Source organism: Nelumbo nucifera, chromosome 3, assembly GCF_055504915.1.
Source record: "Nelumbo nucifera cultivar China Antique chromosome 3, China Antique-T2T, whole genome shotgun sequence".
Classification (NCBI taxonomy): domain Eukaryota; kingdom Viridiplantae; phylum Streptophyta; class Magnoliopsida; order Proteales; family Nelumbonaceae; genus Nelumbo; species Nelumbo nucifera.
The window spans coordinates 101,033,661-101,047,489 of record NC_142651.1 but is presented as its reverse complement, the minus strand read 5'-3'; the positions used below and the strand labels follow the sequence as shown (position 1 = coordinate 101,047,489).

Genomic DNA, 13,829 nt, shown 5'->3' with positions numbered 1-13,829 from the left:
CAGTTGATAAGATGATAAGGAGCTGGAAGGAGATTGCAAAAACAGGCTCAAGCAGGAAGAACATAAACTTTTACTGGACACCTCCACCTCATGGGTTCACCAAATTGAATTTCGATGGTAATAGCATAAGCAATTCAGAGCCTTTTGGAATAGGGGGAGTAATAAGGGATGAAGCAGGAAATTTGTTGGCTATGTACTTTGGTCCGATTGGGGTAGGAGACTCTTTGAGGGCTGAGATTCTAAGAGCTATTGAAGGGATACAAAGGGCCAAATAACAAAATATTAAAAAGCTGATTATAGAAGGTGATTCTAAAATTGAGGTGAATTGGCTATCAGAGGACAGTTCTATGCTCTGGAGATACAACAATGAAAAGAAGAAATTCAAGTGGTTCACAAGGACATGAAAATACATTATACATGGATAAAGAGAATTACAAATGCATTGATAGATGGTTTAGCTAAACAAGGGGTAAACAGGAATATTATGTTCTGGGCTGTTTTGTAATTGTAATTGTAATTGCTTCATGGTCAGAATGTACCTTAGGTAGTTGGGAGTTAAAGACTATTTAGCTCCCTCCTTTGTAATTCTGATTATCTAATTCCTTACTAATAAAAGTTCATTGTTATTGATAAAAAAAGGATAAACATCGAAGAAAATAGAGTAACTAAAATAGTTATTTATATATCTTTAGGGTACACTTTTGGGTGGCACTTGGTAAACATTGAAGAAAATGGAGTAACTAAAATAGTTATTTATACATCTTTAGGGTAAATCTATGACGCTGGAAAGGTATGATACTGGAAGTGCTTTGACCAATCAAGAACCTCTGAACTTTGATGATTATCACCTGGTATGGTTTCCACCTTTATGATACTGGTTGGCAGTTTATTAAGCTCTTCTGTTATTATGTGTTTTTGGTATCATGGTTGAACCCACCATATTAAATTTCTAAAATGTGATGGTATAATAATAGAAGACCAGATCTGCTGATTACAACACATTAGCCACATTCACAAAACCACACATCAGGAATATTGAAGATCTGAATTACAATAGATGTTCTTGATGCGCGGCTGTATGCGGCTAGCAATGTGTTGTGGTTAGCAGATTCAACTCTTATAATAGAACTTCGATCAATCAATAGCCCCGTAACTTTTATTGAATACAGACTAAGTTGCTACCGACTTTATGAGTTTGGTTCATCGGTTTTTGTTTTTTGGGTATCATGCTTTTTCAGTATCATAATTGGGCTTTTGTTTTGATATTTATAAATAAAATTTGTAATAATTTTTTAACATTTATTAATAGACATAGTCCAAGAAGAGAAAATGGTTGAATGCTAAGATTTTTATTGGTTTTAAAACAAAGAAAACTAAAACTTTTTTATTTTTTAAATTAATTACTTTTAACTTTTAAAATACATGTTCTAAAAAACCATGGATAGTTGGATTCAGGACTAGGTTATCGTTTATCATTGTCGTTGCTTTCTGCTTGTAATTGGGCAAGGTCACTCATCTGGGTCAGACAATATACACCAAAATAAAAAAGAAGCCATAAATGAATTGACAAAAACATTTGAAGAGACAAAATTCTTCTACAAATCAAAAAACAAAACAGAAAAATAGTGAATCAAACTTGGGGTTGTAGTACAAGCAGCAGCAGGAATAATCCCGCCTTTGCATTTTTCTTTTGATAAGTAAAAGAAGATTTCATTAACTTAAGAGGCATTATAAGCATCCCAAGAAGAGGCGTGAGATGCAGCCTCTCGCAAAAGTCTATAACAAAACAATTACAATTGATCCCAGTACAAACAACCCCTATTGGCCTCTTGTTTGGCTAGTGTATCAGCGCAAACATTGTCCAACCTTCTCATCCATTGTATTCTCAATACTCCCACCTCTGCATTACATCATAGATGCTATATTATCCGTATTCCTCTTTGAGCAAGTGGAACATACCGGCAGTTGTCTTCTGCTCTTTCCAGTTAATGTTGGATAATCTCTGTAGGTGTTTGATCATGATGCAAAACAACTTCCAGACTTCCAATTTCCACATCTCCCTTGTTGCTTTGTGGGTCAGAGTGGTCACTCCACACCACTAAGAAACTCAACTCTTCAAGACATTGAGTGGGTCATGTCTAATACAGTCTGATTTATCTTGCAAATCTTTCACCAAGCAGACATTTCCAGATGAGGATTATTCTTGATATCTGTGAAGGAAAGCAACATCATAACTGAAGATTGAAGATCATTCTCAAATATAGCATTGTGTGGCAGTGGCAATAGGTGGATCAAACATGTCCAGTGGAGATGATGGCAAGGTCTTTTGTCAATTCTAGATAGAGACATTGTGTTAATAAAAAAAATTTCCTTGTGCCACTCGGGGAACCTGGGATGACACAACGTTCCAGATATGTGGTGGATAATGCTCTATTGTCTGAAATCTTTTTTCTTCCATTTTTTTACATGGATATGTTGATTTTCTATGTTTTAAATGAAGTATATATATATATATATATATATATATATATATTATGGAGATTCTAGACAATTAATAGTAAAAGATGGCTCTTTCTTGCTATGGAACTTGAGGATTACCCTAAGGGCCTGTTCGTTTCCTCTTAACTCTCATCTCTTAAGAGGAATCTTTTAACTTTAAGAGAAAAATGGTTGTTCGTTTCCTCTTATCTCTTACCTCTTAAAGTGCAACCATACAACTTATTGTTTTTCAATGATACCCCCAAAAAAGACAACAAAAAACTCTCATATGGGGTCAAAATAGATATATGATAATTTTCAGAATTCAGAACATTCTCTGCATCCAGAGAGGAAAGAAAAATTCACCAATACCAATATACCTCTGAATGTAATTATTGCACTTTCAGATGTCAGATTTCAGAGCAAACAAACAGGCTCTAAGATTCATAGTTTTTATTCACAAAAACCCATCACCTAAGTTAATAGGCGACACTTAATAGTGAAAGATGGGTTTTATTAAAAAAAAAAAACCTCATCACCTAGCCTTGCCTCGATTCCTTGAAAGCTATGCCTCTAAGGTCCACTCCCTTTGACAATCAAGAAATAAAAATATAGCTTAGCATGTAGAGCAATGAGTTCACATGGTCACAACACTTTCTTTTGCCCCTCCAATGAAACACAACATGATATCAACCAAATGAATAACCAAATCACTCACTGAGTGCTTGCATGGGTGATTTGGCTTCAATATGTTCACATGGTCACAATACTTACTTGCAGCCCTCTAACAAGACATAGACAAGCTATTAAAAACAAAAAATCAAATTATCTAGTGAGTGCATCCTACTGTTGCTACCCCAAATGAACTCGCTAACAAATGAAACAATAGAGGTTACCTCTAGGGTTTACCGCCTTACTATTTTTTTTTGATCAATAACTGAAAACTTGCATTAAATAAAATTATCATAGTAAGGTTTACTGCCTTACTATGACAATTTAGAAATACCAAGGTAGCCTAACATGTTGAATGATGGGTTAACACAACCACAATACTTTAATTCAACCCTCCAATGAAATGCAAGCATGCTATCAATCAAATGAAAAGAAAAAGAAAAAACAAAATCACTGAATGAGTGCATGCCTAGGTGATTTGATTTTGATGAGTTCACATAGCCAAAACACTTCCTTGAAACCCTACAATCAAACATAAGCGTTTTAAGAACGACCCACTAGCCTAGGAAGAAAAATAGAAGGTATACTACCTTATTATGTCAATCATGAAATGCCAAGGTATCCTAACATGTGTTGTGATGTGTTCACATAGTCACAATACCCTAACATGATATCAATCAAAAGAAAAACCAAATCACTCATGCCTGGGAGAATTGATTTCAATGAGTTCATGTAGCCACAACACTTTCTTGTGACCCTTAAAGAAGTCATGGACATGCTAATAATCAAATTTAAAACCAAATCACCTTGTGAGTGCATGCCTTGGTGATTTGGTTTTGATTAGTCTGCATGGTCACAACACTTTTTTGCAACCCTCCAATAAAATGTAAACATTCTATCAATCAAATGAAAGACAAATTACTCATTGAGTGCATGCTTATTGTTGTTACCCCAAATGATACATGAACTACCCGCTTATCATATGAAAAAATGGAGATTACCTCTAGGATTCACTACCTCACTAGGAATATCAAGAAATATAAAGGTAGCCTAACATGTGGAGCAATGCGTTCAAATAATCACAACACTTTCTTGTGGCCTCTAAAAAAACCCAGACATACTAAAGTCAAAGGATAAATCAAATCACCCTTTGAGTACATGCCTAGGTGATTTGGTTTTCATGAATTCACATAGTCACAACAATTTCTTGTGACCATCCAATAAAACTCAAACATGTTGGTATCAATCAAATGAAAAACCAAATAACCCAACAAAGGCATGTCTGTTAGTGAAACACCACATGATACAAGAACAATCCACTATCATATAAAATAGACTACTTCTAGGATATACTATGACAATTAGGTAATACCAAGGTAGCTTAACATGTTTAAGTGACGCCTAGGCAATAAGATGCTCATGGAGGGTTGCCTCAATTGCCAAGATATTTTTACACGGTGCTCTTGGATATTTTTATATTCTAATTTTCTTTTTATTATTTTTCTTATTTGTTAGGGTTTAATCAAGATGTATACTATCCTGAACCTCGAAGACTTCAAAACATGAACTAATAAGCATGGAAGAACTCAAAATTTTGTCCAATCAACACATTGATTTTTCTTCTTCTTTCATCTTTTTTCACCATTCTTCTTTTCCTAGGACAAAAGTAGAAGCTTAGACCCTCTATTTTCTGAAACTTCTTTTTTTTTTGATAACTATTTTTCTGAATTTTCTTTTCTTTCTCCCACTTTTTTCATGAATATGTTGATTTTCCATGTTTTAAATGAAGTTTATACTTTTTTTTATGAAGATTATAGACAATTAGTAGTGAAATATGGTTGTTACTTGCTATGGAGCCTAGGGAATTACCCTAGGGTTCATGATTTTTATTCAAAAAATCCCATTTGCCTAGGCAAAGGCAACAAGCCCCCCCACCTAGCCTCGCCTTGGCACCTTGAAAACTATGATTGGGACTTGGAATTTGATCAGTCCATCTTAAGATCTACAAAGCTAATAATTAAAATAATCATCGTCATTTAAGCCTTATCCCAACTATATGGGGTCAGCTATTGGCCTATGGATAACAGTTCACATAACTTTTTCCATGCAGTCTTCAAGCATCTTATATATACCAACTTCCAATGGTAGGCTGAACCTATATTGCAATTAGACACTTGTGGAAGATCACCATGTTAGATACTCCAAAAAAGGTGATAGGGTTCACTTAAGCAGGGGATTTTTCATGGTTCAGTTTAGCAGGTCATCATCTTTTCAGTGTTTGACACATTGGTACACCCCATTTTAAATTTCATCAAGCTTCAAAAGCTTGAGGAAAGATCCAAAGGTGCTTCCAAACTTCCAAATCATCCCACTAAGTAAAAGAAAAGACAAAAGAAAATAATTACTTTCAAACAACATGATCAACTAGGATGCAAAAGAAATAGCATTTTACCTACTTCCACCATGAATGCTGTTCAAATGTGCCACAAGCAAGTCATTCCAAGAATCTGTAATTCCTGGCAAGCACCAATGCATGCAATCATCATGTTTCTTGCCACCTGTAGTTGATGGATGGGCATCTGCTCTGAACTCACTCATGTGGGTGATATCCAGGATGTGGAAACTGGAACCTTCTAAGGCCTTGAACAAATGCTGGTTCACCAGGCGTGCCTCCACATTTGTTCCATTGTTCTCTAAGGAGAAAAGTTGTTCAACCTGCAATAGAGATTCTCAAAGGTTCAAATACTTGGGTAAACATTCTTTTTCAGGTTTCTTCCTTCCAGCAATAAATTTAGAAGATGTAAGATATATATATATATATATATATATATATATATATATTATATATATATATATACACACACATATGTGTATGTATGTATGTATGTATGTCTGTGTGTGTGTGTGTGTGTGTGTGGTTAGGTAAGAAAGGTCTCAAGGCTTAATCACAAGAATTGTAGATTTATCCCAAAATGGTGAAAGTTTTCAAATTGTGGAAAATAGGTCTAGGTTGGAATTTATCAATGAAATTTGTATGTAGTTTTGTCTTAAGATAGAATGTAAGGGGTGACCAAGTTTGGTTAGGTCTGTCCTTTTATGCATGATATATTCCAGACCTAACCAAACTTGGTCACCCCTTACATTCTATCTAAGGCAAAACTACATACAAAATTCCCTGCGAGTTTGGGAGCTCCCTTAGCCCATCAGGTTGAGTTAACCAATTGGGCCTATCCAACACCACTGGCCCAGGCAACCTTTCCACATTTCTCACCTTGGGGCCCCTAAACCACTACTCATTTGGGGTCACCCGAGCTTGGAGAGCAAACTAGACCTTGCGCTCCCAACCTCGAAGAGACCTTCCTTTCAGCACTTGAGAAGGCCCGACCCAACCTCTCCTCTTGACCACCCACTTCAGTAGACCTCCCCAAACCCTTCAGACCAGCACCACCTGGAGAAGAAATGTGTCCCACTCCCAACTCCTTTAAGCAGTTCTTAATCTTTAAGCAAATTTAGTGCTTCTCCCCCTTTGGCCACCAAATTTAACATTTGAATTGCTTGTCTCTCCCTGATCGCCTCCAAACTGTTTGATGTAAATTTTATCGAATGGCTGGAAGCCTGGAACTAGTTTCCTTCAAAGAACACCCCACCTCCATAGGAGTAGCCCTACCCATCCAGTACTTTTCCAGTACAGAAATCTCTGCCACCACCAGACCATCTTCCTTCCTTCCGGCACCTCCAAGGTTGCACTCTCCCCGCATAGAATTAGCCAATGTTCACCTTTGAAAATTACGGCCAACGTAGCCCACCCAAAGCACCTGACTGCAAACCTCCCTTAGAAGGCATGTGCTTCTTCAGATTAACACATGGTCTTTTTTCCTACCAAATCCACATCGAGAAGACAACATCACCTGCCACAAGGTCCACTTTCTTTAGGACAGCACTGCCCATTTTTGCCCTTATTCTAACCCATTCAAAAGTGCAAAGCTCCTCTGGTCAAGGTTTAAAGTATTGATATGTCTGATATGCACGGATAGGCGTATTGGGCGTTTCGATACTTCATAACCTTTGTTTTTAGTTTTTCTTTTCAAAGTTGTGGGGGTCGGTTTTATGCTTGCCTACCCCTTGAAAGTGGCCAGATTCTGAAAGACCCCTTATTTGGGGTTTCAGGGAGCTACTGATACGATACAAATATACAATACACCCAATACGGGGTGTATCATATTGAAGTTTTGAACCTTGCCTCTGGTGAATCATCAATCTCAAGGAAGCCCCCACAGAGATCTCCTAATGCCTTCATAACACCCAAACACCATAGAACTAGAGGAGCCCAAAAACACTAGTCCAGATAGAGTCTAGTTTGTCTTCCACTCCTTCAGATTCTAGTAAGAAACAACCTGCACTTACTCCCACAGATCTAATAGTAAGGAATTCTCCCCCATTTTTCAGGGACCGTCCTGTAACACCTAGTTTGACTTCCAAACCAAAGGCAAAATAAACAAAAAGAGGCCCTGAATCAACTTTTTAACTTGAACTCCAGGCACTTGCACCCACACTCGATTGGCCCAGTTCTTCACTTCCTCTACCCCTACTACGGTTTCAAACCTTCCCACTAAACAACCTTTGAGAAACTCCCTCCTTGCCTCCACTCTCCTCTTCATTGTTTCAAGGAACCAATTTTCTCCATCCATTCAAATAAACATCTCCCCAAAATCCGACCAAGCACCAACGATAACGATTAACTGCATAAATAAAAGAAAAGTTTTGCCTCATTCCTACTCCACTTCTACCCTTGTTGTACCATGAGTCTACCCCCAACCATATCTTTTTTGGGCCCCCCGAAACCTCCCCTACCCACCATATCTTTCCTCCTGAAAAAACCTTATCGCCAAAACCCCCCACACAAAGCTACTGTCCTCCAAGACAACATTAACTTCTCTCAACCAAGCAAGATGACAAAGAGCATTCCCTGCAACGTTTGTCTGACTAGCTTCCATTGGTCTTTGGTCATCGATCATATCAAGCACAAACCTTGCTAGTTGCTACAATACCACAAGCCCCATAGAGAACATGCTGTTAGAATGCTCGAGTCAGGGGTATTTTGGTCATTCTGGTGTATCTTCTTGAAAGTGAAAGGTCTATTGTATCTGAGTTTAAGTTATGTGTCCCATCTTCTATGAGGGACAAAATTGTCTTTCTTGTAACTCTAAGTTTATGAATAAAATTCAAGTGGGTCGGCTAGGAGAGTGAATTTTCACATTCTCTCTAGTCTGGCCGAATACACTTCTTCTCTCCTTCCTCTTCTTCTTTCTCTTTTCTTTCTTCTTTCTTCTTCTCTACTTTGACCTAGAATCAACTAGGGTTTATTCACATGGTATCAGAGCTGTAAGGTCGTATCCTCACTTCTTTCTTGCTGCTGTTCTCTTTCTGGGTTCGCCGCCAACCTTCACAGTCATCTTCTTCTTTCCGGACTGACCTGAGTGGAGGTTCGATAAGGGGCTGAAAAGGAGCTGTCGTTTTGTGGGCCTGGAGGTGAGAATGCCTCCGGTCTTTGCTGTGGTAGTCGTTGGAGTGGTATATTAAACCCTCTATTCAGTATCGAAGAGGGCTGAATGTGGACATGTATGAACACTACTGTTGCTTGTCCAAGTAAGGGACTGTGAATGTTTTCTTTTTGCTTCAAAAGTTGGTTGTGGTGATACTTGGTGTGACTGATATGCATTTCAGTCGTGTTCCTCTGCATTTCTCTTCATATGTATGCTGAAAGAAGAGTTGTCGACTGCTGAAGTTCACAACAGCAGTAGATTGGTGGTGGTTGTGTCGTGGTGATTGGTGTATCTATGTTTCTAAATATTTAAAAGTTGATCTCCGGGACCTTGTGTGTAATTAGTTCTGCAGTGTGCAGCCCAAGTGTTTGATGTGAAGACTGAGTGATTTCAGCCTTAGTGTGTGGTGTGTAATGTGTATTTAAAGAAGCTGGAGTTAGTGGTGTTATAAGTGAGATAAGCCTTGTGAAAGAGTGTGAGGTTGTGTTGTGTATTTGAAGGTGAAATAATTAAGATGGCTTCATTTGAAAATGGGAATGATAACAAAACAGGTGTCATGCTTTCTCCTGACTATCTAAGTGTTCAAATGACATCCATCAAGTCGAATGGTGAGAATTATGTACCATGGGCAAAATCTGTGGAGGTGTTCTTGAAGGCCAAGAGGAAGGTAAAACATGTAAGAGAGGAGAAACCTTCCTCTGATTCCCCTGGGTTCGGTGACTGGGAACAAGAAGATGCACAAATAATGACATGGCTCTGGAACAACATGGAACCAAAGATTAGTGTGAACTTCATGTTCCTAGATACAACTAAGGAAATCTGGGATGATGCTAAGAAGTTGTACTCTGGACAAGACAATACAACTAGGGTGTATTCAATTTGAAGCAAGGAGTCAAAGCTTGGAAGAGTACTATGCAAGTTTGAGGAACATTCGTAATGAGCTCTGTTAGTAAACCCTAGCAGATTCTAGGTTGACGTAGAGAAGATGAAAGAAAAGAGAAAGAAGAAGAAGAAGAAGAAGAAGAAGAAGAAGAAGAAGAAGAAGAAAGAAAGGTTCGGCCAGATTAGAAGAGAGTCAAAATCACACTCCCCTAGCTGACCCACTTGTATTTATTCAAAAACATAGAGTTACAGGAAAGACCATTTTGTCCCTCATAGAAGATGGGACACATAACTTAAACTCAGATACAATAGACCTTTCACTCTCAAGCAAATAATCCAGAATGACCAAAATACCCCTGACTCGAGCATTCTAACACTCCCCCTCAAGCTAGAGAGTATATATCATATAGTCCCAGCTTGTTACAAATGTAATCTATTCTTCCCCGAGACAATCCCTTTGTGAGGAGATCTGCCCACTGATTTCCTGAGCTCACATGAGATGTGGTTATCACCTCACTTATCACTTTATCTCTTACAAAGTGATAATCAACCTCAATATGCTTAGTTCTCTCATGAAAGACGGGATTGGAAGAGATGTGAACAGCAGCTTGGTTATCACAGTATAATTTCATGGGTTTGTCAATTGAGAATCCCATCTCTTGAAGCAAGTTCTTCAACCATACTAGCTCACATGTGGTATGGGCCATAGCCCTGTACTCTGCTTCTGCACTACTTGCCACCACTGTTTGTTTCTTGCTCTTCCAAGTTACAAGATTGCCACCGAGGAAGGTACAATACCTTGTAGTTGATCTCCTGTCTGATATAGAACCAGCCCAGTCAGCATCTGTGTACCCTATTATCTCAAGAGTTCCTCCACTTTGGTATAACAAACCACGACCTGGAGCACCTTTTAGGTACCTAACAATTCTCAGAGGATGTTGCATAAACTAGCTCACCACACTCACAGCAAATGATATATCTGGTCGGGTAATGGTCAGGTAGTTCAATTTGCCCACCAACCTTCTGTATCTTCCAGGATCATCAAACTCTTCACCCGCATCAACACTCAGCTTGGCATTGAGTTCCATAGGAGTCTCTGCTGGTTTAGCACCTAACAACCCTGTTTCTTCAAGTAGATCAAGAACATATTTTCTCTGACATAGGTTGATCCCATGTTTTGACCTCGCAACCTCTATTCCCAGGAAATATTTCAGCTTCCCCAAATCTTTCGTATTGAAGTGATCCTGTAAGAATTTCTTCAACCTGTTGATTCCATTGCTATCACTCCCAGTTATGACAATATCATCCACGTACACGACTAGCAAGATTTTCCCATCCTTTTGAGTTATAGCTGAACACAGAATGATCAACCTGACATTGTTTCATCCCAAAGGCTTTCATCACTTCACTGAACCTGCCAAACCAAGCACGTGGAGATTGTTTCAGTCCATAAGCCTACACACTTTGCCAGACTCCCCCTGAGCAACAAACCCTGGTGGTTGCTCCATATACACCTTCTCAACTAGATCACCATGCAGGAAGGCATTTTTGATGTCAAGTTGTACAAGAGGCCAATCATACATAGCAGCTAATGAAATCAGCACCCGAACTGAACCAATCTTAGCCACAGGAGAAAATGTCTCCATATAGTCCACACCATACATCTGAGAATAACCCTTGGCCACCAACCTCGCTTTCAATCGCTCCACACTGCCATCAGGAAGATACTTCACTGTGTAGACCCATTTACACCCAACTGTGTGCTTACCGGAAGGAAGGGTGGTGAGTTCCCACGTGTGATTATGTTGTAGAGCAGAGAGTTCTTCTTCCATGGCTTGCCGCCACCCTGGGGAGGCAAGAGCTTCCTGGACAGTCTTGGGAATGGGAACAGATGAGAGTAATGATATAAATTTGCAATGAGAAGCAGAAAGGTGAGCAGTAGAAACATAGTGTGAAATGGGGTGAGAAGTACACGTACACTTACCTTTTCGCAAAGCAATAGGAAGATCAGGATCTGAAGGAGAAGGAGTAGTAGCAGGATCTGTCGACAGGGGCTGAAGTGGAGGAGGGCCCGATGCACTTCTGCGGGTATACACTTGAGTGATTGGCGGCTTCTCAGTAGTAACAGGCATAGGATGTGTATCTGCAGTAGAAACAGGAGCTACTGGAAGGATGTCCACAACAGGTACAGGAAGGGGAACCACAGAGGGAGAGGAAGAGACCCTAGCATCTGAGAAGAACGGAACTGACTCAAAGAAGGTGACATCAGAGCACACAAACGATTTATGGGATTTTGGGTTATAACACTTATACCCTTTCTGAATCATTGAGTAGCCAAGAAAGATACACTTAGTAGCTCAAGCATCTAGCTTGTCTAATCCAGGCCCCAAGTGTTGAACAAAACAAACACAGCCAAAGATTCTTGGGGTAAGAGAAAATGGAGATAAAGTGGGAAACAACACGGAGAAAGGGGATTGACTTCCAAGGATTGACATGGGCATCCGATTAATCAGAAAACAGGATGTAAGAACAGCATCACTCCAAAAATGTTTTGGGACATTCATATTAATCATCAAGGATCGAGCAGTTTCAAGAAGATGTCGATTTTTTTCGTTCAGCTACACCGTTCTGTTGTGGGGTGTAGGCACAAGAAGTTTGATGAATGATCCCATGATGTTCTAGGTATTGCTGAAATGGTAGGAGTTGTATTCTTTGGCATTATCGGAGCGAAGAATTTTAATATGAACACCAAATTGAGTGCGTATTTTAGCATAAAATTTTTGAAAAATAGGGAACAACTCACTACGATCTTTCATAAGATAAATCCATGTCATCCTTGAAAAGTCATCAACAAAGATTACAAAATACTTATACCCATTGTATGACACCACTTTAATTGGACCCCATACATCGGAATGAACTAAAGAGAAAGGACTTGAGACACGACTATCAACTCTTGGACTAAATGAGACTCTATGATGTTTACCCAATTGACATGACTCACAATCTAATGATGAAAGATGACTCAAGAAAGGAACCAGTAACTTCAAGGCCTTGAGAGAAGGATGACCAAGTTTGCAGTGCCATTGAAGAGGAGTAAGTGATGACTGAAAAGCTATTGGAGGACCACCACCATCAAGGTAATATAATCCACCCGCTTCATGCCCTCCACCAATCTTCCTCCCCGTCTTGAGATCCTGAAACACACAAGAAGGGTAGAAGGTTACAGAACAATTAAAAGACTTGGTTAATCTGCTGAGAGACATAAGGTTAAAAGGAAACTTAGGAACATATAAAACAGATGATAAAGGCAAGGGGGAGAGATTAACATCACCAACACCACAGATAGGAGATGTAGAACCATTAGCAAGTGTAACTGTTTGAGGTGTGGAGGAGTGGGAAAGGGAAGAAAATACATCATGAGTTCCAGACATATGGTCGAGGCCCCGGAGTCAATGATCCAGTGTGAGTCTTTGGAAGCTAAGCAAGCCATACCTGAATGGGCAAGTGTAGCAGTGTTCTGCTGAGATGTTTGAATGAACTGCTCATATACTGCACGTGGTACACTCACCATTTCCTTCTCAGAAGCACAAGTAGATGTGGAGGGGATTGGGTCAGTTTGCTGACTTTCAGTAATTGTGTCACTACCCTTAGTCCTAGCATGGTTAGCCCAAGTGTTGGGTGCACCACGCAAATCATAGCAGAAATTAACTGTGTGCCCCTCTAAACCACAATGTGTACACTTTCTCTGAGTATTACTCCTTCCTCTTCCCCGACCTCCCCCTGAGTCTCGGCCTCCAGTCCGACCACTAGCCCTGCTAAACATGTGACCACCACGGTTGCTTGGGAGTCCACTCCTGACACCACCACTTCTATTTCCACGACCACCCCCTTTAGTCACTACCAAACCAGATCTGTCAGAGAGAGAAGAATGTTCTACCGACTCAATGGATGTCCTCTTAAGACGAGCAAAAACTTCTTCAAGTGAGGGAAGAGCAGATCCTCCCAATATTTGTGCTCTGACAGGCTCATTCTCAGCCTTCAACCCCACAAGAAACCTTGTCACATCAAGCTACTCACGTTGCTGTTGTTGGATTTGAACATCTGATGTTAGAGGATGATACACATTAAGCTCATTACGAATGTTCCTCAAACTTGCATAGTACTCTTCTAAGCTTTGACTCCCTTGCTTCAAATTGAAATACTCTTGGTACAACTGATACACCCTAGTTGTATTGTCTTGTCCAGAGTACA

The 13,829-nt window shown here is 39.5% G+C and overlaps 1 protein-coding gene across 6 annotated transcripts in view; it reads right to left on the bottom strand.

The window, feature by feature from the left end:
- Positions 1-1,541: 1,541 nt before the first annotated feature.
- Positions 1,542-13,829, bottom strand: part of TBL13 (TRICHOME BIREFRINGENCE-LIKE 13) — a 113,494-nt gene continuing 101,206 nt past the window's right edge. For 4 of the 6 annotated variants that reach the window (XM_088901570.1, XM_088901567.1, XM_088901569.1 and 1 more), the window contains 2 exons: positions 5,607-5,865; positions 1,643-2,210 (listed from right to left, as the gene is read on the bottom strand). In XM_088901570.1, the coding sequence (XP_088757696.1) occupies positions 2,170-2,210; positions 5,607-5,865 (300 nt within the window). In that variant the 3' untranslated portion in view covers positions 1,643-2,169. Of the gene's footprint in view, positions 2,211-5,602; positions 5,866-13,829 lie in introns of all 6 variants that reach the window. The other 2 variants (XM_088901568.1, XM_088901572.1) reach the window with 2 other exon arrangements.